This window comes from Syngnathus floridae, chromosome 13 (genome assembly GCF_059516105.1).
Source record: "Syngnathus floridae isolate MCC-2025c chromosome 13, RoL_Sflo_1.0, whole genome shotgun sequence".
NCBI lineage: Eukaryota > Metazoa > Chordata > Actinopteri > Syngnathiformes > Syngnathidae > Syngnathus > Syngnathus floridae.
The window spans coordinates 14,691,262-14,716,450 of NC_142425.1; the positions used below are offsets into that span (position 1 = coordinate 14,691,262).

General features: G+C 44.5%; 3 protein-coding genes across 15 annotated transcripts; 2 read left to right on the forward strand and 1 right to left on the reverse strand.

The window, feature by feature from the left end:
* Nucleotides 1–115: 115 nt before the first annotated feature.
* Nucleotides 116–4,738, forward strand: orc1 (origin recognition complex, subunit 1). 4 transcript variants are annotated; one of them, XM_088394625.1, is made up of 13 exons: nucleotides 116–231; nucleotides 326–382; nucleotides 863–973; nucleotides 1,126–1,357; nucleotides 1,436–1,533; nucleotides 1,735–1,836; nucleotides 2,270–2,441; nucleotides 2,786–2,893; nucleotides 3,229–3,378; nucleotides 3,503–3,622; nucleotides 3,880–4,049; nucleotides 4,179–4,266; nucleotides 4,329–4,738. In XM_088394625.1, exons 2-13 carry the CDS (start codon nucleotides 327–329, stop codon nucleotides 4,521–4,523), a joined length of 1,602 nt encoding a protein of 533 aa, XP_088250751.1. In that variant the 5' UTR covers nucleotides 116–231; nucleotide 326; the 3' UTR covers nucleotides 4,524–4,738. The 4 variants fall into 4 exon arrangements, with proteins under 4 accessions (XP_088250751.1, XP_088250750.1, XP_088250752.1 ...); XM_088394624.1 differs by having other exon boundaries at nucleotides 121–139; XM_088394626.1 differs by having other exon boundaries at nucleotides 125–227.
* A 1,018-nt stretch (nucleotides 4,739–5,756) lies between these two features.
* On the forward strand, nucleotides 5,757–24,870 carry rfc4 (replication factor C (activator 1) 4). Of its 10 annotated transcripts, none has more exons than XM_088394629.1 (17): nucleotides 5,759–5,943; nucleotides 6,087–6,204; nucleotides 6,282–6,360; nucleotides 6,652–6,731; nucleotides 6,890–7,009; nucleotides 7,095–7,238; nucleotides 7,325–7,445; nucleotides 7,855–7,980; nucleotides 9,547–9,627; nucleotides 9,702–9,818; nucleotides 10,081–10,143; nucleotides 15,660–15,712; nucleotides 16,084–16,140; nucleotides 20,296–20,426; nucleotides 20,547–20,758; nucleotides 23,197–23,325; nucleotides 23,457–24,870. In XM_088394629.1, the coding sequence occupies exons 2-15, from the start codon at nucleotides 6,101–6,103 to the stop codon at nucleotides 20,618–20,620; spliced, it is 1,350 nt and encodes a 449-aa protein (XP_088250755.1). In that variant the 5' UTR covers nucleotides 5,759–5,943; nucleotides 6,087–6,100; the 3' UTR covers nucleotides 20,621–20,758; nucleotides 23,197–23,325; nucleotides 23,457–24,870. The 10 variants fall into 10 exon arrangements, with proteins under 10 accessions (XP_088250754.1, XP_088250755.1, XP_088250758.1 ...); XM_088394632.1 differs by lacking the exon at nucleotides 15,660–15,712 and adding an exon at nucleotides 19,239–19,359 and having other exon boundaries at nucleotides 5,760–5,943; XM_088394630.1 differs by lacking the exon at nucleotides 15,660–15,712 and adding an exon at nucleotides 19,239–19,359 and having other exon boundaries at nucleotides 5,760–5,943; nucleotides 20,296–20,353.
* On the reverse strand, nucleotides 13,465–20,492 carry prrx1b (paired related homeobox 1b). Its single transcript, XM_088394655.1, has 5 exons — nucleotides 20,248–20,492; nucleotides 19,845–20,059; nucleotides 16,327–16,502; nucleotides 14,855–15,036; nucleotides 13,465–14,315 (listed from the first exon to the last, which is right to left on the reverse strand). Exons 1-5 carry the CDS (start codon nucleotides 20,289–20,291, stop codon nucleotides 14,183–14,185), a joined length of 750 nt encoding a protein of 249 aa, XP_088250781.1. The 5' UTR covers nucleotides 20,292–20,492; the 3' UTR covers nucleotides 13,465–14,182.
* Nucleotides 24,871–25,189: the final 319 nt, after the last annotated feature.

Genomic DNA, 25,189 nt, shown 5'->3' on the forward strand with positions numbered 1-25,189 from the left:
GAAAAAAAATCGCAACCCGGAGCTCCCAGTTCAAAAAGGCGTTCTCGTGCCCTTTTCCTAGTTGGAAGTCTGAAAAGCTCCCACTTTCCTCGAATGCAGCATGAGCAGAAGGACTTTCAATGAATGAGACATGCTCAAGGTTTCCATTTTTTTTTTTTTTTTGGGCGGACGTGACGTCATTCTCGCGGGAAACGGCCGGCGGTAGCAGCCACCTTGCGTCGTCCAGAGTTGGTAGTTTGACTTTGAAGCTTAGTTCGAGTCCAACTTGATATGGTTCAGCATTGCCCAAGCCGAGAACGGTGAACTCTAACTGTCTTTTTTCCAGAATGAAAACCAGACAGCAAGGAGAACCTTTGAGGAAGCTGAAAAACTTTGAATATGGGTAAGTGCTACTCGTCTTTTCGAAATGTTTGATCAATTCAAGGGTTAGCGTTACACTTTCAACGTTAACTATCATGGGTCTGAACAGACGTCTTGGAACACAGCGATTTAATTCCCTTTTCTTCCATACTTGCTTTGAGGAGAATTGTCAATTTGTTTTGTATATGTGAAGCCCTTTGAGACTGCTTGTGATTTAGGGCCATATAAATCAAGTTGACTTGACTTTTCAATCGCCAACTCAAATGCGAACATATTCAGTGGCTGCATCTCGACAACTCCTCCATTCAATTGTCATATTTTTGTTGTTTAATTTAACCCTTGCTTCAGGTCCTCAGGACTAACCTTGACGATATATTGCTCCTCAATATTGAAATCTTGCTCCTTCTTATATGCCATTCTTGAGTAAAAATGCTGTTTGGAGCCTTTGCTTTGAAACGTTCTCATCTGGTTTTTCTTATTTATTCTCTGCTTCCACCGCAAGGGCTGCCGAGGTGGACCGTGAGAACGCTCCAATCGTGCTCGTCGCCCCACTCCCCAAGAGATCCAAAAGGAAGTCCGCTCAACTCGTTTCTTCTCGGATCAAAAAACAATTGTGAGTGTTAAGACTCAACCATTAAGCGGGGTCATCTGAATTTGGTAGATAGGCTTCTGATTAGGCAGATTTGCAGGATAAATGAAAACATGAACACTGTTTCTAATTCGTAACTGAAGTTGTTCAACTTGTGAGCTTTCTGACTGACTCAGAAATCTTCTGGATGACCAGCCAAAGCCGGACTTGGACACTGAAGACGAGGAAGAGTTTGTCCCATCAAATACGGCACTGTATAGTAGCAGTGACGACGAGGAAATGATTGATGGTGATGAAGGAGAACGAGCGAGGAAAGGTAGACGGCGGCGTATCACTGAGCGTCTCCCGCCTCGTTCGGAGAAAAGCCCGTCCGCCGCTAGAGCGTGCCGCAAAACGCGCAGCAAGAAGGTAAATGATATGAAATATGCCCGTGTTCACGGGGTTCTTAGCTCATTAGCACTAATGAAGACCTACTTATTTACACAGGGAGAAAGTGATACTCCTCGCCATGGCAGCCCCACAATCCCCAGCAGGTTGATGCCAGCCCCACGGCCCAACTACGTATTAGAAGTGGCCAGAACAAGGTAAAAAGAAAAAATTCCAACAATGCACAAGCACAACTTGTGTAAAGCCATAGTTTGAGTGTGAACGGACTGGGCGGGCGTGTGGATAATGCATCTGACTCGTATGGAAAAGCGCCATAGAAATCCAATGGTCATCTTTTTTATTTGATGATCCATGTACGTATATCAAATGTAATAAGTTTGAATATTTGTCTCGTTTAGGCTACACGTGTCGTCGGTGCCCGAGTCGCTACCCTGCAGGGAGCAGGAGTTTCAAGACATTTACAGCTTTGTGGAAAGCAAAATCATTGATGGCACAGGCGGGTGAGAATTTTTGAACATTTTTTGCCAGGAACGCTGCGAAATGGATTGCAAGTCGTTTGTCGTATGACACAGTTTTCAGAATGCGTTTGCTTTTTCGAGCTGGACCCAGCAAAGGCAGCATGTACGAATGCAGTTGACTTTTGCAGCCCTTTGCAAAAGAAGCAGACGGGGCTGGCTGATACTACGTTGCCACCTTAGATCTGGTTGCAGAATCCCTACAGCAGATTCTGTCACTTAGCCCCCTTCTCCAAGCAGGGGAGGGGGAGTAGTGTATAAGAGGGCTTAAATGGTTGTCAGCATTTCTGCTGAGGCAGCCACTCTGCAGCTATTACATTCCAGAGGACCAAATCGCGAATCTTCCTGAACTGGTACAAAGCGTATCTGAGATGAAATGAAATGAGAGCGACATTGCGTGTGCGCCCATGTGTTTTAGGTGCATGTACATCTCGGGTGTGCCAGGGACGGGCAAGACGGCGACAGTGCACGAGGTGATTCGTTGTCTGCAGAATGCAGCAAACGCCAACGAGATCCCATCGTTCCACTTTGTTGAGATCAACGGGATGAAGATGACAGACCCTCATCAAGCCTATGTTCAGATACTTGAGGTGAACAAAGTCTTCAGTGTGAGCCTTTCAGTCAGAACATTTATTCCCAGGAATGACTCGACTCCGTAGCACACAGAATGCTCTATACGGAGGTGGCTTGCTAGTAGGGCTCTTTGTGGCTCTTTGACCAATGTTGCCTTCACTCCACTGAAATGTATGGAAAGCAAGCTAGTAGGCACGTTTTCAGCCAGCTCAAAAGCTCAGCCTTTTCCAGACTCGCTTTGAAGATGTGCCGCTCCAGTGCGCAGGCAGGCCTTCAGCAGACCAGGAGCGTCACGTCAATACGTAGTACTCTGGTCATGCCTGTTCATTTTCAACAGTCTCATTGCAAACATTTTGTCCAGAAACTAACGAGTCAGAAGGCTACAGCTGACCACGCAGCTTCGCTCTTGGAGAAGCGATTCAGCAACCCTGCTCCCAGAAAGCAAACCACTGTGCTCTTGGTGGATGAAGTAAGAAGCATTTTTTAGTTCTAAAAAGTTCCCATCTCACGCCTATTTTGAACGAGACTTGTGAAAACAACACGTGCTCGTACGAGACTGAATTTGTTTGGGAATTTCTCTAATCCGCAACATTTCAGCGCAGTCCAAATGATTTTAGGCCCGTTGAATCCCTTCCCAAGCACTTTGGTTGGCCTGTTTACGCGTTCAAGCTAATGACGATGTCTCGCTGGAGTTGTAGGAAAGCATTCATGAATGTCAACTTTTCCCCACATCTCTAGAAGCCATGAAGTGTTGTTCAGCCTCAATCAACTTTTCCGTCCTATGTACGTACCTTCCATCTGTAGTTGGACCTCTTGTGGACCAGAAAGCAAAATGTGATGTATAACCTGTTTGACTGGCCCACGCGGCGCCATTCCCGCCTGGTGGTTTTGACCATCGCAAACACTATGGACCTGCCGGAGAGGATCATGATCAACAGAGTGGCCAGCAGACTGGTGAGCAAAATTGGGAGGGAGCTGCCGTCCGTCCGTCCGTCCGTGTCAGGATTGGCCGTGTTTGGTTTGGTTTGGTTTGGTTTGGTTTTATTCTTACGTATTGATGATGTCCTTGTTTTTGCAGGGTTTAACTCGAATGTCATTCCAGCCCTATGGATACAAGCAATTGCAGCAGATCATCATGTCTCGTTTGAACAAAATCAAGGCCTTTGAAGAAGATGCTTTGCAGCTGGTGTCCAGGAAGGTACTGACCAGCACTCATTAGCAGATGACTTGCTTTGCTACTCCAGGCGTGGGTTCGCTTATCCTCAGGGTGGGTTCGCTTGTCCTCGGGGTGGGTTCGCTTGTCCTCGGGGTGGGTTCGCTTGTCCTCGGGGTGGGTTCGCTTGTCCTCGGGGTGGGTTCCCTTGTCCTCGGGGTGGGTTCCCTTGTCCTCGGGGTGGGTTCCCTTGTCCTCGGGGTGGGTTCCTTTGTCCTCAGCTTGGGTACCCTTGTCCTCAGGTGGCCGCTCTGTCGGGCGACGCGCGTCGATGTTTGGATATCTGTCGCCGAGCCGCGGAGCTCTGCGAGCACGCCGTCGCTCGTACTTCGGTCGCAAGATTGGTAGGGATGGATCACGTGATGGATGCGCTCAACGAAATGTTTTCTTCCTCCTACATCGCAAGCATCAAGTAAGACCCTGAGCGTAATAATTCATCCATTTGATGCCATGAAGTAATGGTGCGTGCTTTTTGTGTCAGTGCAGGAACAGCTCAAATTCATCCATTTGATGCCATGAAGTAACGGTGCGTGCTTTTCAGGTTTGCGTCAGTGCAGGAACAGCTCTTCCTTCGCGCTGTCATTGCAGAGTTTCGGCGCTTGGGTTTGGAGGAGGCCACTTTCCAACAGGTAAAGGAAGCAAATCACAATTAAAAAGCACGCGTCGGAACCGTTGCCACCCTCGTGCCTAGGTGTTGATACAGCACCAGGCTTTGTGTCGGGTGGAGGGTCTGCAGTCGACGGGCGTATCGGAGGTTCTGGCGGTCTGTCAGCGCCTGGGAGCCTGCAGATTGTTACTGCTGGAAACCAGCCGCTTGGGGATCCTGCAGCGTATTCGCCTTAACGTTAGCCAAGATGACGTTCTCTATGCGCTCAAGTCGGACTGAAAAAGGGATCCTCTTTCATGGCCGAATTGAGCTTTGAAATGACAAGTAACAAGCAGGCGTGTATACTTGCGAAATTACAAATACACAGATTGATATGTTTTGTCCACATATGATTTTACTAGAGTTGTGTTTTTGTCCTGTTTGTCAAAATGCGATCTATCCGTACTCAGTGTTTATGTGCTCATGTCAATAAACTTTACCATAGGGCTACTGTAGTATAGTAGACATGTTTATTCGTATGTTAACTGACATGTATGTCTTTCTTTCGTTGTCGGATCAACCCATGAAGCATTCTCACTGAACGTTGCCAACCTAGCTCAGATGAGATGAAAAGTACTTTTCCATGACAGGCTCCAGAATGGCCCACTCTGGTTCCACTCTGCCCTGGCTTCGCTTGGCCCCCCGTGGCGTGGCCTATGTTGTCAAGTTTATTGACATACTAGCCCCTAGTCACAGACGAGTCTCAAAGTTGACAGTTATTCTCAACATCCCCTGTTCACTTATAACTCACGGGAGGGCAAGGCAAAATGCACAAAACCCAAACTGGGAACTCTTGAGAAGGGACCACAGATGGGACATGGGATCCCCCTTCCAAGATGACCAGGCTGCAATGGATGCAGAGTGAGCAATCCAAAGAAAAGCTCATGTTGATGTCCATAGTCAAAATGAAGAGCTGCAGGCAGGAAGATGCCCTCAATTGTCACAGCAGAGGGGGTAATCCGCCTCAGATCTCGTCCCGATTGCTTGACGTGGAATCCAGACAGACATTTTCGTTCAATCATACGACTAAATCAACTTGGCATTGCTGAATTCAAAATAAATGTGTCAATAGTTATGCAAACTTTCACTTTATTTGTTATTGCTGTATTCAAATCCTATTCAGACTTCCACTTTATTTATTGTATTCAAATCATATGTTCTCCTGGTCAAATTTCAGTTTTCTTTGTTTCTCTCTTTTCATGATTACGGCAGTACTGTAGTGATGTAGATAGCGTGTGTGTTTTTGTGTGGGGGGGGGGGGCGTGCGCGTGTGCGTCTGTCTATTTGGCAGTGAAAGCCTTGGTTGTAATCCGGACGGGACTAGAAAAACAGAATTGCTTCAACCCGCTTCCTTTTTCGACAAGTCATCTCAAACATGTGAAATGAAACTGTAATAAGTGTGTTTGATTATGTCCTTGCCGAAATTCATCGTCGTCATCGTCACATCCGCAATTCGAAGAAATCTATTGGCTTATAACGTGAAAACGTCACCGGAAGTGTTTCACCCAGGGCGGGAAAATATCCTTGTCTTCCGCATGTAAAATATTACTGCCCAGTGTGAAGCCCAGCAATTTTGTTTCATTTTATTCACGACACACTTTAGATTTAAAAAAGCAAGCCAAGCCGGTCTGGAGACGAGTTTGCGCCACGTCGTTAACAGGTAAGAGAATTCGCATGCGTGCGTGCGTACGTGCGTCTGAAACGCTAAGCGTGTAGCCTTGTACACGTGAGCCAGCAGTCCGATTTCAGAGAAGAGTGAGGGGCTGCAGTGACCAGGGCATCTTTTTCTTTCCCCTTATATAGAGCAGCACGGAATCATGCAAGCCTTTTTGAAATCAACAACGAGACCCCAGAAAGACAAGTGTGCTTCCGTTTCCAGCATTGAGAAGAAAGCGAAGCTGACTCCATGGGTTGAAAAATAGTATGTATCAGCTCCGTCATTCATTTTGTCCAATGAGCATTATATTCCTAGACACGTGCTTCTCCATTTTCTCATAGTAGGCCAAAGTGCGTTGATGAAGTCGCCTTTCAGGAAGAAGCTGTAGCGGTTCTCAAGAAGTCACTGGAAGGAGCAGATGTAAGTTTATTCACGGCAAAGTAATAACGGTACGAGATACGAACCGGAGCCTTCCGATTTTTTGCTTGTTTGCTTGTTTGCTTGTTTGCTTGTTTGCTTGTTTGCTTCTTTGCTTGTTTGCTTCTTTGCTTGTTTGCTTGTTTGTTTTTGCAGCTATGTATTTCCGAAACAATTTTGGACTTTTCTTAAAATGGTTCAGTCCTTCCCACTGGTATATATGGATTTGTGTAGACTGTAGCTTGGAAGAGTTGTTCACTCGCAAAACTTCTCCAACTTGTGTCACCAATTTAGCTTCCAAATCTACTCTTCTATGGTCCACCTGGAACAGGAAAGACCTCTACCATATTAGCTGCTGCGAGAGACCTTTATGGGTGAGTGAGTGAGTGAGTGAGTGAGTGAGTGAGTGAGTGAGTGAGTGAGTGAGTGAGTGAGTGAGTGAGTGAGTGAGTGGCATGATCAAGGTTGCTTTCAGAGGAGTATTTGGACCGGGCGTCTTGATCCTGATGTGTCTTTTCTCTCCTCTATCCAGCCCAGAACTATACAAGCAGAGGGTGCTTGAGCTCAATGCTTCGGATGAAAGGGGCATTCAGGTCATCAGAGAGAAGGTCAAAAACTTTGCTCAACTCACTGTTGCGGGGACTCGGCCAGAGTGAGCATTTTTTTAGAAGTCCTCGCAACGTCCATTTTTCTCATGCTTTGAAATTCAACAAGACGTGCGTGCGCTGCCTTTGTAGCGGGAAGCCGTGTCCTCCTTTTAAAATCATCGTCCTGGATGAAGCCGACTCCATGACCGCACCAGCTCAGGCCGCGCTCAGAAGGACAATGGAAAAGGAGGCCCGCACCACACGTTTCTGTCTCATTTGTAACTATATCAGCAGGTGAGCACAGCGCATATCACTGCCAAGCAAAAGCACAAAGTTGAGTCTTTTTTTTTTTTTTTTTTGTCTTTCTGTGTATTGTGTAGGATCATTGAGCCCCTAACTTCCAGATGTTCCAAGTTTCGTTTTAACCCCCTTGCCGATCACGTACAAGAAGAGCGTCTGCTGGAGATCTGTGAGAAGGAGAACCTCAAATACACAAAAGAGGTAGGTCATAGTAGCAATGCAGAAGTCCACTCAACACGCTGAAACGTCCAGACTGGCTCAGGAAATATCGAGAGAGAGAGATTTTGCAAATATTTTTCGGACCGATGAAATGAGAGTGGCTCTTGACGGAGCGGCTGGACTCGTGGCTGGATCCGTAGCAGGCGCAGAGGTCCGCTCCGCTTCAAATCAGATGCCGGCGCGCTACCGGTATGGGCGGCTATTATTTAAGACGAGCTGCTTGACCGTTTCCACTTCAAATGAACTCTAGAGTATTGTATCTGTCGAGTATTTATGTACGTATATGGATATTTTCCCGTTATTCAGTTTCATTTACTTTGTATTTGAATGAAATGTCATTTGTAGTTTCTTCACGTTTCACTTATTTCATTTGTTTTTCTTTGGCCTTTAGAGTATCTTAGCACTGGTGAAGGTGTCAGAGGGAGACCTGCGCAAAGCCATCACTTTCCTTCAGAGTGCTGCACGACTCGATGCCAACGGTGAGATTACAGAAGTTGCCGTCATGGAAATAGCTGGGGTAAGATGGGATTTTTACCTCTTCTGGCTCAATGGCTTAGCATTTGTTCTCTCATTCATGTGGAATACACGATTCTCCATAGGAAGTCAAGGAAATCATTCTTTTTATATATATATATATATGTGTGTGTGTGTATATATGTATTTACATATGTACCGTATTTATTCTATTTATCGCCCATATTCTAATAATCGCCCAGTGTGTGTTTGCGATGACATAAGTAGAAAACATTGATACCTCTATCGCCCATGCTGCTAAAAATACCCCCCAAAACATACGTTTTTCCTCCGCGACCGCATGTCGACGTCATTGCGCAAGTTGAAATATGACTGATTTGACAGCACGTTCAATGTCCCTTTTAAATTGGTTTTCTCCATAAACGATATATTTGCAGGGTATTTCAATACCGTGCTTTGGTGTTGAAGTTACGATGTACACAACGGGTCGTCTGGTGCTTCAGCCTGCTTGCTTTCTTTTGAAGGCTGATGCGACTTGGATTTTGTTCTCTTCATCTCTATATGATGATCCAATTACACTCGTCACTCCGCTACAATATCCTCACGCAATTACGTTATCGGGGCGTGCGCTCGAACAAGATGATCGCGATAACGTGACGTGCGCAACATGTGATGTGCGACGGTAACGTGTCGCATCGATTGACGCACCCACCCCGCTATTAGAGGTAGATCAAAACAGCCGCTGTTCTAGTGTTAAGAACACCAGTGAGATGCAGGTATTGCATACTACAGAAGGAAAATATACATATTATCGCCCATTTCAGTGCCCCTTGGCGATTGGACAAAAAGTGTCGCCCACCCCCCCCTGTTGGACATAAACCTTCTCTAATTATCTCCCTGGGCGATAATTAGAACAAATACGGTATGCGCACGCACACACTCACACACGGGGTCCTCAGTTTACGGCGGTCTCGAATTACGCTGTTTCGTGTTAACCACACACGTCTCCTATATTTAAAGCCTTTTTTTAACCTAAGCGGTTTTGCCTCGTAAAGCCGTCGTACGATTCATAACGTACGCGGGAAGTAGTTGTTGCGCGCGGCGGAAGAATACACCTGTAGCGAGAGAGGCTGTGGACCGAGGAAGACCACTCCCACCATGTTCTATGGTGCCATTTTGGACCGTTGCGTCGTCTCTCTTTTGCAACGCCCCTTCCAGCGTGCAAGCCAACCGCAGGAATAAAGGTAAGGAATTGTTTTCTCTCTTTTTTTTTTCTTTTTTTTTTATGCCTTTACCGTTTCATTTTATTACTGTTCCGACTTACACCAAAGTTGGGTTTACGTCGTAAACCGGGGACCCCCTGTGTATAGTGTATACCGTATATATGGTTTTTGCTCTGCTAGTGTTTTTCCACTTATATGTACTGGAATTGGCCCTGGTATGTGAGCCTGTGATCAAATTGGGACCAGTGTGGACAGTATTTGCAACCAGTATGAAGCATTGATAAAAATGGATTCATTTCAGGCTTATGGATAGCGCTGACGTGACTGTAGGTGGCGGCTTGTTAAACGAACGAATGAATTGAAATTGAAAGCCAATGTTGTTGCAGGCTGTTCCTACCGATATGATCAACAATTTGCTTCAGGTCTGCTTCAAAGGAAGTTTTGAGAAACTCGAGTTGACAGTCAGGGTAGGTTGCTCCGTGTCACTTAAGACTTGCTAAGTTGCCATCGTCCGTCTCACGTCAAATCTTTTCTTTGTCAGAGCGTGGTGGATGAAGGCTACACAGCCACGCAGGTCCTGAGTCAACTTCACGACCGCATCGTTGAGCACGACTCGATGAGTGACGAGCACAAGTCCGTCATCGCTGAAAAAATGGCGGTAGGCTGCACCTTTATTTTATTTGGCCTGATGACGCGCATCCCCGTACGTGTATTATTGAGAAATGTAAACACCATCGTATTGATATTTCCAGCGCAGTGTACGTTGTTGGCCGCTAGAGGGGGTGGGTGTATCACAAGTTCATTTGAAGTGAGAGTGGTTTACCTTGTCAAGTGTCCACGGAGGGAGGGAGGGAGGGAGGGAGGCTGGCTGTACGAAGTCAATTAACCATCAACTCTAATGTTTTCCTTGTGTATTTCAGGTGGTGGACAAATGCCTGGCTGACGGTGCCGACGAATACATGCAGCTCCTCAGTCTATGTTCGGTAATGTTCAGCTGTGAAGTAGTTCAGACCCCTGATCCTTGATTTTTATTTTTTTCCTTTTCTTTTCTCGTGTTGAACTCAATCCCGAAGCTTTGACTAATAAAGTAATTGTGCTCATGAGACACCTTGAGTGGGAAAATGATAAATTGAGCTTGTTAGTGAAAAAGGGTCCATCCCGGCCAGTCTGCTTATCCCTTTAAGTATTTTGTTTGCGAATCTTGTTTCAATGACTCTTAAGATTTGACCCTCGTGAGGGAGGATAAGTGGTTGATTTTCTCGTATAGTCGATCTTCCTCAAAGAAATCCCTTTGGAAGAGCTGTTTGGGCGACAGACGCATGACGTCCAGCAGGGGGCCACGTAAGACAGCCGGCCAAAGTGGATGCCGTTTATTGAAATAGAGAGAGCTGTCTAATGAAATCCCACAATTATGTGCAAGTAAGAATATGGCCTAGTTTACATACCAACAACACTGCGGTTGCTTTTTGTTGGTTTCTGGACGGAAGATACTCTTCACCTTCCCTCCCACATTTGAATGGTTGTACCAAAGACGTTTGTCAGTGCGTGCTGATGGTACTCCTCTCTACCGCCACTCGGTCAGCTAAGACGCTTTTTAATAGGCAACTTGAGCAGAAAGTGTCCCTTCCGTATCAAAGTCTGATAGTGCCTGCACTGTGTCCGGATGTCTGCTCTTAGCAAAAGTCCCAATATGGGTCTATGAACTGGATGCAGTCATTCTATGTATAGACGATTCCTCAGAGCTCACATCATGCTCGGCACCGTAATTGTTGTTTTGCTTGCTGCCGGAACTGGACCTCTGCAGTGCTGAGATTTGAAATTCAAATTCACACAGGACTCGGGTGCTTAGAGCACCCATTTAAGTTAAGCCAGACACATTTCACATTCTTATATAATAAGTTATGTATTGAGCAAGTCATTAGGGCATGGTAAAATCAAGCATATGAATCACGCAAACATCCTGGGCATCCGAAAATAATTTTGGCCAAAAAAGGGAAAAGCCAAACTTACTTTGAATAGTCCTGTAAAACAATAACGGATTTTGTCATGTTATCGAGCATTAACGAGCTCACGGCAACAATTATTTTAATTTGACTGTTTTGCGCTGAGGAGAGAAGCAGTGAGGAGAAAAAAAAAAAAAAAAAAAAAACTTCATTTTTCCAAATTGACTTCATAGTCAGGTAAATATGGCACCTGCATTGGCTATTGTGCGCATGAGCAGAAAGTGGTATTTTTCAATGGGGCAAAACATCACGCGGTTTCTTTATTAGTTCACAAAATGAGATTTGACTTTTAAAAGACATGAAGTAAACGTCTTTGAAAAAGTGTCTAATATGGATTGGTTTCCGCACAAATCATGCTAGCTGAGCGCTCAGCCAGCTTCGCTTTGCGTGGAAACTCCAAGAATTCTTTTGGTTGTTCACGCAAACCACACACTGCTAACAGCTGTGAAGTATTTCAGACCCCCTGATCCTTTTTTTCTAAATTTATTTCTCGTGCTGAACTCAATCCCAAATGCTTAGACTAATAAAGTATTTGTGATCACGGGACACTGACAGCAAACAAAAGGTCAGGTTCGCAAGTCTGAACGCAAAGGTGGGGGGCAGGTGACGTTAACGAGAAGCAAAAGAAATTAGAAAAGGGAAACACGAAAAGGTTCTGTAAAGAAGGCTTAAGAAATGTTCCTTTGCGCTCTGTTGCGCATTCTGCATGCAGACTCTCCACCCCTCCCTCACTCTTACTGTCTCCTCTGTAATGAGCTCCAGATGTGCTGTTGAAGACCCGAGCGGGTGGGTGGGTGGATGAGGGCAGGATTGGTGCCGCAGGGCGGGAGGGAGGGAGGGCGGGCGGGGTTCTTGCATCGTATGTCAGAAGAGACTCGGGGAATGCTGTCATACCTGATGGAGTGGCTGGCCACGGCCCGCCCGCCTGCCTGCCTGCCTGCCTGCCTGCCTGGGGTGAAGAGGGGGAGGGAGGGAGGCAGGAGAAGCGAGAGGGTGAAGAGTGCGGGGTTAGGGTTAGGGGGCTCTGGGTGGGTGATGGGCTTTAGCTTAAAAAGAGTTCCACATCTGGAATCACTTCAGGTCAGCCCCGACTCTGGCCATGAAAGGTGAGACCAGGCGCCTGGCAGGGGAGAGGGGGAGAGAGGGGAGGGGGTGAGAGGGACAGGGTCTGACACTGGACATACCACAGTCAGGGATCAGTGATCAGGAAAACAACCAAGAGCAGAAAAAAAACATCTCCAAAGAAAACAGGAATATCCTTTTTTTAATGTGGCATGCAAGACGGGAAAAACGTCCAAGCCACATCAGCGAAGCGCCATTTGATTACGACAACGCGCCGATCGGCCCAAAATCCCGTAGGGAACAAAGCTCGAGCAATCATTCATTTGAGTCAATTACTCTAACGTAAATAAGGATGAAATATTTAGCGCGGAGGGAATTGGCTGCTTTTAGATGATATGAAGCAGCATGTCAAAATCAGCTTTTTTTTTTTTTTAAACAAGCTGCTTTCTTTTTGCACTCAAAACAGTCTCATAGTTAAGTGTAAAAAGATTCAGCAGTCGTTTAATATAAAGAACTGAGTACAGCAACGTCTCGGATCCAGAGATGAAAATACTACGGTAGCGTATCGGCGTATTCAATATACTTATCCATGAATTTGGTCGAGGTGTAGAAAGAAAGGATGTTTGCTCTGTGTAGTATATTTAAAACGAGTACGTACACGGTTCTGCCAGGTTTTCCATATCTGCACAATTACTGCAAATTGGACAGCAATTCTTGCAAGTCCGACTGGCACATGGCGTACATGAACAAATGTTGATGTTTTTATTGTACAGCTTATTAGGGGCCAGGGAGAAGTAACAGCATCAATGGCAATTCAAGAGTTCAAATCCCTTCATTGAAAGACGCTCATAAATATCTGGGCTTGAAGATCAAATTGTAAGGCTAATGCAATCATCTCGAAATAAAACACACAAAGCATAGCTTGAGGTTTTTCTCTGAGGAAAAATTCAAGTTGTAAATCTAGCTCTAATGGCTCTCGCAAGGGGTCCAAGATCATGTTGCTCTCTAAACGCTCCCAACCATAAATATACCCACTTCTTATGGTTATTTCTTATAGTTAAATGGGCACAATTTATTGGGCTGGATGCCTGCACTCATAATTTTATATATATCTATCTATATATAGATATATAGATATATATATCTATATATATATAGATATACGTATATCTATGTATATCTCTATCTATCTATATCTCTCTATATATATATATTTATGTGTATGTGTGTGTATGTATATATGTATATGTATATATGTATGTATGTATTTCTTTTTTACTAATTGCATCTGATCTGCTATGCGATCTACTGAATTGTAGACTGTGTACTTTATTGCTTGAAATCCATGTTTTTATTAATATACATATTTTTTTCTGTTACATATGAATGAACATCAAAATGATCTACTCGGAGATACAACAGCCTCTCGTGTATATTGAAAACTTGGGGTTGTCATTGGTATAACGTGGAGAATCAAATCAAAAATGTAGTCAGAACCATGGCTGTTACTAATACTGTTTAAAAGTACAGGAAAAAAAAAAGTCGTCAGAGGGCGTCGTTTGACTCTCGCTCCTTCTGTGCCCAATAACGGCACAAAACGAATGGGGGAAAAACATCTTCCGTATCAGTCACGATAACAAAACTACACAGATATTTGATTACAACATCAAGTTGAGATGTCTTTAGTATAAACAGTGGTTTGTAAGACAAACAAAGTCTTGGAATAAAACGTTTTTTGCGTCACTCGGTGACCACATTTTGCATTTGTTGTGCAAAAATCTATCTCACCGAATTTTGAAAGTAAAAAAAAAAGCAGAAAACTCCGGATTATGTGGGATGAAACTCCTTCCAAAAAAGATGGTTGTCTGTTGGGGTGGGTCCAGTGGTTTTGAAGGTCCGTCCCCAAACGGATATTGGCTGGCGCACGCACGCACGCACGCACACGGTGTCGTAGCTTTCAGTTCACCGTGGGAACCTGGTTCAAGCTGTACTCCTTTGCTTTGAGCCGCAGGTTGGCAATGCTGTTTGCCATGTTCATTCCCTGGGACGCGTTAGTGTTGGAGCAAGTCGGCGGGTAGGTGGCCATGGCGCTGACGCGGCAAAGGGAAGGAAACAGAGGATGTCAAAGGCTTTGAAAAGTTCTGAAATTCCAGAAAAGTAGCAAGCAGTATTGGCAAAGGTCATATTGTGACCTTTTAAAAGAAAAAAAAATAATCTTTTGACTGTTTGAAGGCTCATGGATGATTTGAAAACCCAATTATCTTGGTTTGTATGGAAACCACCGAACTGTCTGGGTGACCTTTGCGCTTAATTCACAAAAGTATTTTTGACCGACAACAATGTTTCTTTGTGTTTTGACAATAGGTATTTTCATACAGACGCTCTCAAATGACGACACGGCAATCAGTGTTGCACCTGAATGCGCTCAAAGCACTTTTATGTCCCAAGTTGGTGTGATTGTGGTTTTAAGTTAAGAAATAATACATTCACTAAAAACAAAACATTTGTGAAATATTTTGAAGGACGAACTTGGAAAATTCAATGCAGTGAGCAAGCTGATTTAAAATTTGCGAAGTGAACTTTGAGCTAGTTTATGTACGATGGAACTTTCTTTGCATGTGAGACCAACCTGTACGGAGCGGCGCTACCCCAGGAAAGATAATCGTTTGGCCGCGGCGCAGGGCGTGGGACGATGGGCTGCTCCACTGCCGTGACCTCTCCGGAGTAGGATTTCAGGAGCGAAGCGTTCTTGCTAGCCAGCATAGCGCGCTCGTTTCGACGAAACTTAGCTCGCCTATTTTGAAACCAAACCTGCAAAATGAGACGCTATTTTTAAAAATCCACTCTGTAAAGCGAGCGACACGGATGGTCCCATTGTAAAGGCTGCGGTGACCTTTCCGCACACCTACATACGCCAATCGGATCTAATTGGAGCGTTATTCCTCTTAACCAATCAAATATATATATATATATATATATATATATATACACTATATGTCATGTCATATAAAAATGGACCATGTAGGTATGATTCATGAGCTAAGCTTGTAATGAGCCTCTAACCTTCCAAGCACAGGATGCTAAAACTCCCGGCCGGCCGGGGCAGCTAATGTTGTTGCTCACTGTGAAATCATATCCATTATTAGATGGGGCTTGCTGCATGATGACGCATAGCCTCGGGAATGAGCTCAAAGACTCTATTATCAAAGGATTTCTGCATTTCTTTCTGCCTGCTACACATTAATCACAGATGTGCTCCTTCTTGCTCCAAGCTCACAATTTCCTTTTCCCTGTTTTTTTCTGCAAGACCATTTTTGCTGGTGTTGAAGCGCAGAGAACTCGCTCGCACATAATGTGTGCGTGTGCGCATATCTGTACGTCTATATATATTTCTTTCTTTCTCTCTCTCTCTCTCTCTCTCTCTTGCTGTGTAGCTTTTAAAAGAAGCCCTCTCCAAATGTTTCACGACTTTTAAGAGGCCAGACAGGTGAGAAACGTCTGAATTGTTGCTGTTATTGTATACTGTAATCATGTGTCATCCGAACGTATCTGCAGGGAGGGAGTACAGTCAAACTACTGTCATCAAATTGTGACTGCCTGCTGCGTAAAACGTCTTCTCACTTGTCTGCGGAGCTACTAAGGCAAAGTGCAAACATCCTCAAAGGCAATTCGCCTCTTAGTATGAAACCAAGAACTAACCGACGATACCAGGTGCCCCGCCCGCTGCGAGAAGAATCCCGACTAGCAAACATTTCGAATGTCACGCTTGAGAAGTCTAAGCATTTCTGACTGCAATTTAGGCTTCCCCGAGACTTTGACATTTCATGTCTCGATTTTTGATCAAATGTTTTGTTTCAGAGGCGCTCCTGCAAGAAATCCCGACGGAAAGAAAGGAGAGAAGAAACTTCTTTCAGAGTAAGTTAGAGCAACTCTGTTATTTGTAATTTCACGATATTTCCTCGAAATATTGCAAGTGATATTTGTTCCAGTAAGTCCCAGACTGCAACCCATAAAATAAAAAAAGTGAATATGCCAAGATGGATGGATGGATGGATTAGATTAGATGTGTCATGCCATGCCATGCCATGCCCCTGTTGTTACCTGCACTCTGGCCTCAGTAAGGTTGACCCGGCGGGCCAGGTCTTCTCGAACAAAAGCGTCGGGGTAGTGCGTTCTTTCAAAGACTCTCTCGAGAGCCTGGAGCTGGCTGCTGTTAAAGGTGGTTCTGTTCCTGCGCTGCTTCCGCTTCTTCTTTTCCTCCGTGTTCATCTGCTCATCTTTGCCAAAAGAAAATCAAGGGGTAGTTAGGTGTCTTGTCGTTTGAGTGCAAAGAAAGCGAAATGATCGGAAAAGGGATTTTACTTCAGGTAGAGTTGCCGATCAAAAGCACTGCAAATCAAAGAGCCATTGTAATGCCATATACTACGTATACTCTGGCTAGCTACCAATCAGAAACTGCTTTTCATTATTTGCTTTGCATTTGCCATTTCTTGAACGCGCAAGCCAGGAGTAATATGGTGTGAATAGGGTTGCTTGCGTCATTACAGGTGGGGATGAGCAAAGATTGTTGAATATGAAGAAATGTCCATTTTGGACTTTGAAATAGGAATAAGGGTGAACTGATTCTCAACCACTAAAAGATGATCAGGGGTGCCCATGCAAATGACCCCATTTCACTTCCCTTTTCTTCAAATCCATCTGTTTTTTTTAATTCATGACAAATGTGTCTGTGTAGTGGCACAAAGAACAATTAAACGCTCTTCCTCTCGATGCGGGTGTATTAGATCATGACGCTACAAGATAAGCCACTACATACGTCAATATTACAATTAAATGACGTATTATATTACTTCAGGATTCGTATTGCTTATGTACAACTTGATGCTTCCCCGAAGAATGAATTATAATCACCCAAAACAGTCCAATAAATTAGAAATATTCTTGTACTAATGATGAACTGTTATTCTATGACTTGGCAGTATTTTATATTACAAATGTATATATGAATCGGGACGTTATACCTACTGTTGCCGTCCGTCATTTGCTTTTGGCTTTACCATCTGAGGCAGGCTTGTCTCTCATATGCAAATATTTTTCAACAAATCAAATGAAACGGGAATATACAGAGGACTGAAAGGGGAACAGCTCATTGTTTTCTTCATTTGTTATTCTAAAATGCCCTCCCTATAAGCTCCATCCATCCATCCATCCATCCATCCATCCATCCATCCATCCATCCATCCATCCATCCATCCATCGACAAGTGTTCAGGGTCGCGGGGGGCGCTGGAGCCCATCCCAGCTGACATTAGGCGGCGGCGAAAGGCAGACTCCAGCGCGCGCTGGTCGCCAGCCAGTCGTAGGGTTCGGGACAAACGAGCAGCCGCACCCGCATGCACGTTGTCACCGAGCGGGAATAGATCGCACGCCACAAGTCAGCCGAGTGTTCACTATCGGCGACCCAAGCCGAGTCCTATAAAGCATCAAATCAAACTGGGATTTTTTCCTCTTGCGCTATTACTTAAGTTTTTGAAACTTATTATTAAGTTTCAATATTAAATACAGTCAACTGGACGGAAACTATAGAACGCTTGGGACTCCAGGAGCGTGCCGTTTTAAAAGACTGTAGAAGCATTCATCCAGCCAGCCACTATTTGCACGGCATCCGTGATTTCAGAAATAAGGTTCATTTTGACCGGCTGTCAGTGACATACTCGTATTAGATTCAATTACCAGTTGAGAAGTTGAAAAACTTGTTGACCTCTAACCCTTCATTAAAAACAAACAGTCGCCCGTCACACAGTAATTGATGAGAGCAGGTCAATTACACAAATGATTTTCTCAGCGTTGTCACGCCATGTTCTCGTAACTCTTCTCCATTTCTGTTGCCCTTTTTTTTTTTCCCTTTAAATGATATGATTGTTTACTATAATGGTATTTTTAGTATATATCGCATTTTGTATTTTCTGAGCGTTGTCACGTAATGTTCTTGTAAGTTTTCTCCATTTCTGTTGCCCATTTTCTTTCTTTAAATGATACGATTATTCATTCTAATTGTATTATTATACATCTCGTTTGGTATTTTCTGCTGCGATGCTTCCTGTAAAAATAAGTTGTGTATTGTATTGTCGAGAAGCAGCATATTTAAGACCATGCACAACTTTTCATGTACTTGACTCGACGTATTCGAATTCAACGTATTCCATTTGGTAGATGGAATTGTAGAATAATCATCATCATCACAATAATAATAATGGCAAAATCAAGATTTTGTTCGATATAAATCAAATACCGTGCGTGTTGCTGTTAATGCGTGCGGGTCTGAACAAATTGCCAAGTGAGTCTAATTTAATGATAACTGCATGTCTCACAACAAGGTGTTACAGGATACTGTTATACATGTTTCGAAACATTTAGTCTTTTTTTTTCTATTCATAAAAGCGAATAAACAAATGCTTGCTATTAGTTTGCCATTTATTAGCAGCTTTTGATCGAAAGCGTGTCCAAACGTGACCTACGTACAATCCTGCCAAATAATAATAACAACCATAGTAATAATAATATTTACAATAAGAATAATATTACCAATAATCATTTCAAAAAGGCATCGTTTTGTTTGCGATACTACAATGCTAAAGAATTTACGAGTTAAAGCTGTTCCATAATATTTTTGTAGGCTATTTGCAATTCCTCGCGTTAAAATGGTTCATTTAATGAACAGCAGATGAATGTTAACAATGTCGTCGGAATGACACGGAACGCATATGCTTTTCGTGCCTCGGGTTTGTCGGGAAAGTGATTAATTCCACCTGCTGTTTTAAGTTCCAATGTGATCGAGTGACAAGTTAGTTCATTTCTTAATTGTGAGAGCAAAGACAGGCGCGTTACTCATGACAAACCATTAGCGTCCAATAGTCTGAGAGTGTTTGACAGCCCCAAAATAATCGTAAATTAACGATATGACCTAGCCACTTCCACTCGCATTTTTCTCTGTCACTCCTCTCATTTTCAAAGATAACAATAACAGTCATTAAGGCCCAAAAGGTTTGGAGAGGAGAGGAGAGGAGAGGAGAGAAGAGGAGAGAAGAGGAGAGAAGAGAAGAGAGGAGCTCGCATTCATTTCCCCGACGGAGAGGTTAGAATCTTTGTTTTCCATTGGCTCGGCCGGCGGCGCTTATTAAAAAATTCACTCGGTCTTAGCAGGCCGGCGACGCTCGTGAGAATAAGCGGTCTGGAAGACGGATGCGTGCATGAAATAAAAAAGGGGGAAAGTAAAGCTCCGTGTTGTCTTCGTTCCCCGGCCAGCGCTGCACAAATTCCCATCGTCTATTGAGTGCTTTGTGGTCAAATGGCTGGAAACGCTGGCAGTTTTATTTTCATACGCGTTGCAGACAAAGCCATGGCCTCACTTACTTGCCATCACACTCCGTTGCCATCGAAGCTCGGTGGGAGAATTAACGGTCACGTTTGGGTGAGATGAGCAGTTGCCGAAAAATGCGCCGCTAGCACGTTCGTTTTGTGCACGTGCAGATATCTATTGTCATCAAATCATTTTAAAAAGTTATCGCCGGCCGGGGGATTTGCTTGCACACGGCGATTTGAGTAGGCCGAGCGACTTACTGTCCTGTTGGTTGGTGTCGCTTCCACTCGTCAGTCCCGGGGACTCCAGCATACTTCTCCCGGCTTCCCCGACGCTCTCGTCCGCCTGGTTGCCCACCATTTCCCCAGCTTCTTCCAGATCCAACAGGTGACTTACGGAGAAGTTCTTTTTGGCTTGCAAGTTATCCAGGTTGGACGAGATGGGGCTCTCCAGGCGGTTTGCGACCGTGGCCTGCCTGTCCATTACGTGTGCATAACTGGAAGTCATGACGCGACAGGGCAACGTAGAATTGGCCGAAGCGCCAAAGCAAAGCAAAGCAATAGATCCTTCTTAGCTGACAAAATCAAAGAAGAGGAGAGTTCATTTGTTCATATCCAAATGAGCCACAGAGGGCTCAATCAAACGTCAAGCAAAGTTTTCTACCTGTCGCTTTCCCGCCCGTAATCAAAGCTTTCTCTTGTATCCATACAGCGGCGAGAAGTTTTCTCACAAGAGAGATGGTCCGAATTGTGTGGCGGCTGGATCACATGTGAGCATGGGAAGGGCCGCTCGCTGCTGCCTGATGACGACCAGATGTTCAAAACGCGCTGTGTCCTTTCAAAGTTTGCACAACTTCAGCAAACCAAGGAAAGAAAGACCCCCCCACCCTCTCTCTAACTGTCTGTCTCTCTCGCTCTCTCTCTTTCTCTCTCTGTCTCTCTCTGTCTGTCTCTCTCTTTCAGGCTGGCTCACTGAGTGGAGCCCCATAATTACGTGGCACTGCATGTGTCTGACTTTGGACGGGGCCCCTCAATAAGTCACTTCCCCCCCTTTGGAGAAAAGCAAAGCATCGTTGCCATCAACACTCTCCTTGGGCTGGCAAAGCTCACAGCGTAATGAGGGTGAAGGCAACATGTTAATGGTCACAACATGGCACAATAACAAAGCCGCCGAGGTAAATGTCCCTCTTTTCACTTCAAATAGCATGTCTGTGTGTGTGTGTGTGTGTGTGTGTGTGTGTGTGTGTGTGTGTGTGTGTGTATGTAGCTAGCTTGCTTCCAATGCTGAGAGGTTCTGAGTCCTGTCAGCTCAGGTCCAATGTGCGGGCTTTGCATGTTCCGGCGCTTCATCCGTACAACGGCATCCCGCTAATGATGCGTCCCAATTGCCTGTACGTGTGATGGCGGTACGCGAGTCAGCCAGGATAGAGCCGACTCAAATGAAAACACATTATGACACATCTCAGCTTTTCAAATGAAGAAGGAGATTTCATGTGACCAAATAATAATAATAAGAAGAAGAAGAATGTTGCAATTCCAGGGTGCTCCTTGTGTTGCACATCGACAACAGTTTATCTGCTGATTGGGGCAGGCAGGGAGGTCACTGAAAAGTAAGGGAAGATGTAGGCATCTGTTGAGACTCTGACGTACGACGTCTTTGGATTTTTGCTTTTTAAGCGAGATTATGCACAGTATTTGTTTCCCTTCAAGTTTCCCAAGCCTTCTGGCCAGCGTCCAAGCCCGACATTTGACACGCGCGCTGCACTGCCTGCCTGCGTGGCAATTAGTCTGTTTTGAAAATGAGATATCTTAGGTTCTCTCTCTGAAACAATGGCAATGCAATGGCTTCTACAAACGCCGGCCGGCCGGCCCGCCCAGCTGCCCAATTGTTCCCGATTCAAAACAGAAAGGGCGGAAAACGGCTCAAGTCAGACTGCCCATTTTGAGCTCATGAGCACGAATGAGACGCATTGCTCCCAGAAGTGAATTTGTCAAGTCAAAACTATTCAAGAGTATTCAAACGCGCTCTCGGACTGAACTGGAGTCCCCAGCAGTTCCTTGTTGGTCTGGCAGCATGAAAATATTTACAGCTCAGTGTGAGAGATTCATTTTACAATGCAGCACAACACAAAGAATCCAAAAGTCAATTGTTCTCACTGAAACACACGCTTAGTGGAAAATGTTTGGCTAGGGCTTTTTTTTTTTTTTTTTTTTTGGTCCCCCCTCTGCTAACACAGCCGCGGTCCAGCAAGCAAGTTCCAGAAGTCCTGGGTGGGTCGGGTGTTCCTGGCTTGATTGGGGCAAAGCAAGCCATTTTATTTGGTTGAAAACAAGCCAAAGTTGGATCCATTGGAGCCAACTTCCTGGGCCGGCGAGTGCAAGGACGTTCTCGTGTGAAAAGCGCAGCAAGCGGCAGTGTAGCTTTTGAACTGTGAAGTCCCTGGATAGGCTTGGAAAGTGGACGGTAGAAGGCGGGCCGGTGCGCTGGGATGCCAGGACTGGAGCTGCCATCCCCTGGGTTCCTGCCTGCGCCTGATCTGGGAAAAGAACACTTGATGCCATCAAAGGCAACAGATTGAATCCAGATGTGTGTCTCTTGCTCTTTCCACGTCTTTAATGAAGGCACAGAGCTGCAGTGGACTTTTTCATCATTAGTTTTCCTCCCAGATTCCATTTTCCTGCCTACAAGTCCCTTTCACTGCCAACGTCTATGAAAGAAGAATAGGGAGGGGGGGAAAGGCCTCCCCGTGTCTCCAAATATTCTCCTCCGGGGCCCCTGGTCTTTATTTTTGCTTGATCTGAAGAATTGAGTGTGTGTTCTTGACTGCTATGCCTGCTCTGCGGTCAACCCAGATCACATCCAAATCTTTTGATGAGAAGCAACAATGTAAGCAAGGGACATTTACACGCCAATGTTTCCAACTTGAATGACACTAAACACTTAACACACACACACACACGCACAGATGGAGCCTGCGTACTATTGAAAACATGCAGTCGTCTTGTACGTATTGTGACATGCGAGTGGGTCACGGAGAAAACACTAATCACAGTGCAACTAATGCTTCTCCTGCAAATAGTCCCGAACCGCCGTGTATACTTTGCCGTGTGTCCACTCAAACACGGAGCCCTCCAAAAAGGCTGAATTAAAGCCTGAGCAAGTACAAACTGCTACTGATACTTCTGGTAGCGTGATGTAATGACCAAGTCAGCGGCAGGGAGCTTTACATGTGATGATGAACATTTTAGTGTGCTGTAAGGAAACTTTAGCTAGCCAGTCAAAGCAAAATAGAAATCCATTCCAAAAGTAGCTATTTCATCAAAATGGACATTCCTTTCACTTGAAGATGTCGTGTGGTGAAAGCAAACGCTGGCATTAAGACATGTCAAACAGATCAAGTGACATTCTTCAGCAGATACGTTGAAGCGCATATGCTAGCTACCTTTGATAAAGGCCAATGGACATCTTACACCAACACGCGTTTATTCATAAGAGGCTTCAGTAAGTGATTGTTTGGAATAGAATGACGATGGCATGGATATAAGCTCAGACGCCAAGCGGGCGCTTAGCTCGCTTTCACCGTGGAATGATTATTCCTCTTTTCTTGTTCAGCGTCACTCCTGTTCGATATTGATGTTGATGAGGGTGACGTGACGGCGATGACGAACGAGCGCGGTGCTGCCGCCGCCTCTCTGCCGCCTCTCTGCCGCCGCTGTCCAGAGACCCCTGGTGCTGATTGGGGTATGGCTTTGGCCCCTGTCTCCTTTTATTTCCCTAATTGGGAGTAAATGGCCTTTTTGTTGACTCTTGACATCCTGTGCAGGGAACCACATGTTTCTGACACGCTCCCCCTGATCTGTGCTTGATTGCAGTGACTAGCAGGAATTCTTCCTCTTGACGACCAAACGCTGCCCTGGTTGTCGTCGTTGTCGCCGCCGCCGCCTCCGCTTTCATTGGCCACTAAAATCTCTCGTCTTCCACATACTTAGTCATTGGATTTTTTTTTTCACGTAACACTACGTACACCGTTATGAGGGAAATATGCAAGCAAAACAACTATTTACTTCGCTATTTCCTCCCACTTACTAGGTTAGATGCTCCCACTGCATTCATCACTTTGTGCTCTTGATCTCCACACTTGTGTCTTTTTTCCGCCATGTAATTTGGAGCATGGCAATGAAGGCATCATTATTTCATTTATTTTCATAGATTAAGCCAATGATGAGGCCATGCTGCAAGAAAAACATATCTACTGAAGTGAAAGTTGTCACAGCTTTTGTTTTACTCAGCATTTCATCTTTCTTGCTCAACTACGTATATATGATACCTATGTTGTGTACATTTCACTTAACTGCAAAGAATATCTGCCGTTTTAAAAAAAAAAAAAAAAAAAAAAATTTTTTTTTTTTTTTTTTTTTAACAGCAGTGTTCTAAGTTCCCCCCTGACCAAAACAAGCCTCTGTTGAGTAACTGAGAAGATTTCCACTTGATCATTGAAAAAGATTCAAAGTTGGACTTAACCTTGGCTAAAACAGGAGGGCTAATACAAAATTTGCCAGCAAATTTTGACACCAGCAAATCAGTAAGAACAATAACAGTTGTCGACTATTTTGGAGCATGTTAGCCATCATGTTGCAACTGATCCAAAACATTTAGATGAGTGTCGACGACAGATAAAGTTTCATTATGCAGTTGAAATTCTTATTCGCAAATCAAGGTCGAACGTTAACAGGAGTTTTGCTGGTGCTTGATCCTCAACAATTGTGTTACATTCAAAGCAATGTGTTTGTAATTAAAATAGCCGTACTAATGGCCATTCGTTACACCCAAATCAAACCACTGGAGGAAATCGGCCACCAATCTCATTTGTTCGCAAAGCCTCTTTACGGCGCACTAGCCCCCAAATGCACTTACCGTCTACTTTTATAGTCAAAAAATGATTATCATTTTTCAGAATAACACAGGCCTTATTTTCATTTTTTTGGCAGAAAGCAAGAAAGAAAGATGCTGAATATTTTGTCGGCAATTTCATTTAGACAAACTTGGGCCGCTTGCAGGTTACGTACGCTTTTTGTCCTCTCCGGCATTTCTGCTTTCATCATAGGCTACTTTGGACATTTCAAACGACGGTGCCACGTATATCGGATTTTTGAAGAAACAAGTCAACTCGTGCTTGTTGACGTTGGTGCGAGCAGCTCGGGATAGAACATAGCTTGCTTGCTCACCCGTCGTCCACATCTTCAATCTCCCAACTCATTAAAAGCTGCTTTTACAACTTCTCCATTAGACGGCCAGATGTGACCTGAGTGCAGTTGACTCGCAAAGCGTTTTACACAAACGCTTCATAAAAACGAAGCCAGAGAGAAAGACTTGAAAAAGGCAAACTGAGACCCAAGGTGCCACAGTACTGTCCCAATTTGACAGAGAATTGAATTTGACAAAGTTTGACAATCATCAAAGGATGAAGAAACTACAATCATAAGCTCACACTCATTTATTAAAGCCACCAAATGTGTTAAATACTCTGTCAAAAATACTGTCAAATACACTGAAATCATGACATTTGTGAACGCAGATTAAACCTGCAAATGTTAACCATTGCATG

Excerpts from the sequence above, each read along its gene's own strand:
- orc1 (XM_088394625.1), top strand. The coding sequence starts at position 327 with ATGAAAACCAGACAGCAAGGAGAACCTTTGAGGAAGCTGAAAAACTTT. Across the intron at positions 974-1,125 it reads TCTCGGATCAAAAAACAATT|AAATCTTCTGGATGACCAGC; the intron begins GTGAGTGTTAAG and ends TGACTGACTCAG. Across the intron at positions 3,623-3,879 it reads TGCAGCTGGTGTCCAGGAAG|GTGGCCGCTCTGTCGGGCGA; the intron begins GTACTGACCAGC and ends CCTTGTCCTCAG.
- rfc4 (XM_088394628.1), top strand. The coding sequence starts at position 6,101 with ATGCAAGCCTTTTTGAAATCAACAACGAGACCCCAGAAAGACAAGTGT. Across the intron at positions 6,205-6,281 it reads ACTCCATGGGTTGAAAAATA|TAGGCCAAAGTGCGTTGATG; the intron begins GTATGTATCAGC and ends ATTTTCTCATAG. Across the intron at positions 15,713-16,083 it reads ACTTTTAAGAGGCCAGACAG|AGGCGCTCCTGCAAGAAATC; the intron begins GTGAGAAACGTC and ends GTTTTGTTTCAG.
- prrx1b (XM_088394655.1), bottom strand. The coding sequence starts at position 20,291 with ATGGATACAAGAGAAAGCTTTGATTACGGGCGGGAAAGCGACAG. Across the intron at positions 16,503-19,844 it reads CGACACCAACCAACAGGACA|ATGAGCAGATGAACACGGAG; the intron begins GTAAGTCGCTCG and ends CTTTTGGCAAAG. Across the intron at positions 15,037-16,326 it reads TTACTGAGGCCAGAGTGCAG|GTTTGGTTTCAAAATAGGCG; the intron begins GTAACAACAGGG and ends CTCATTTTGCAG.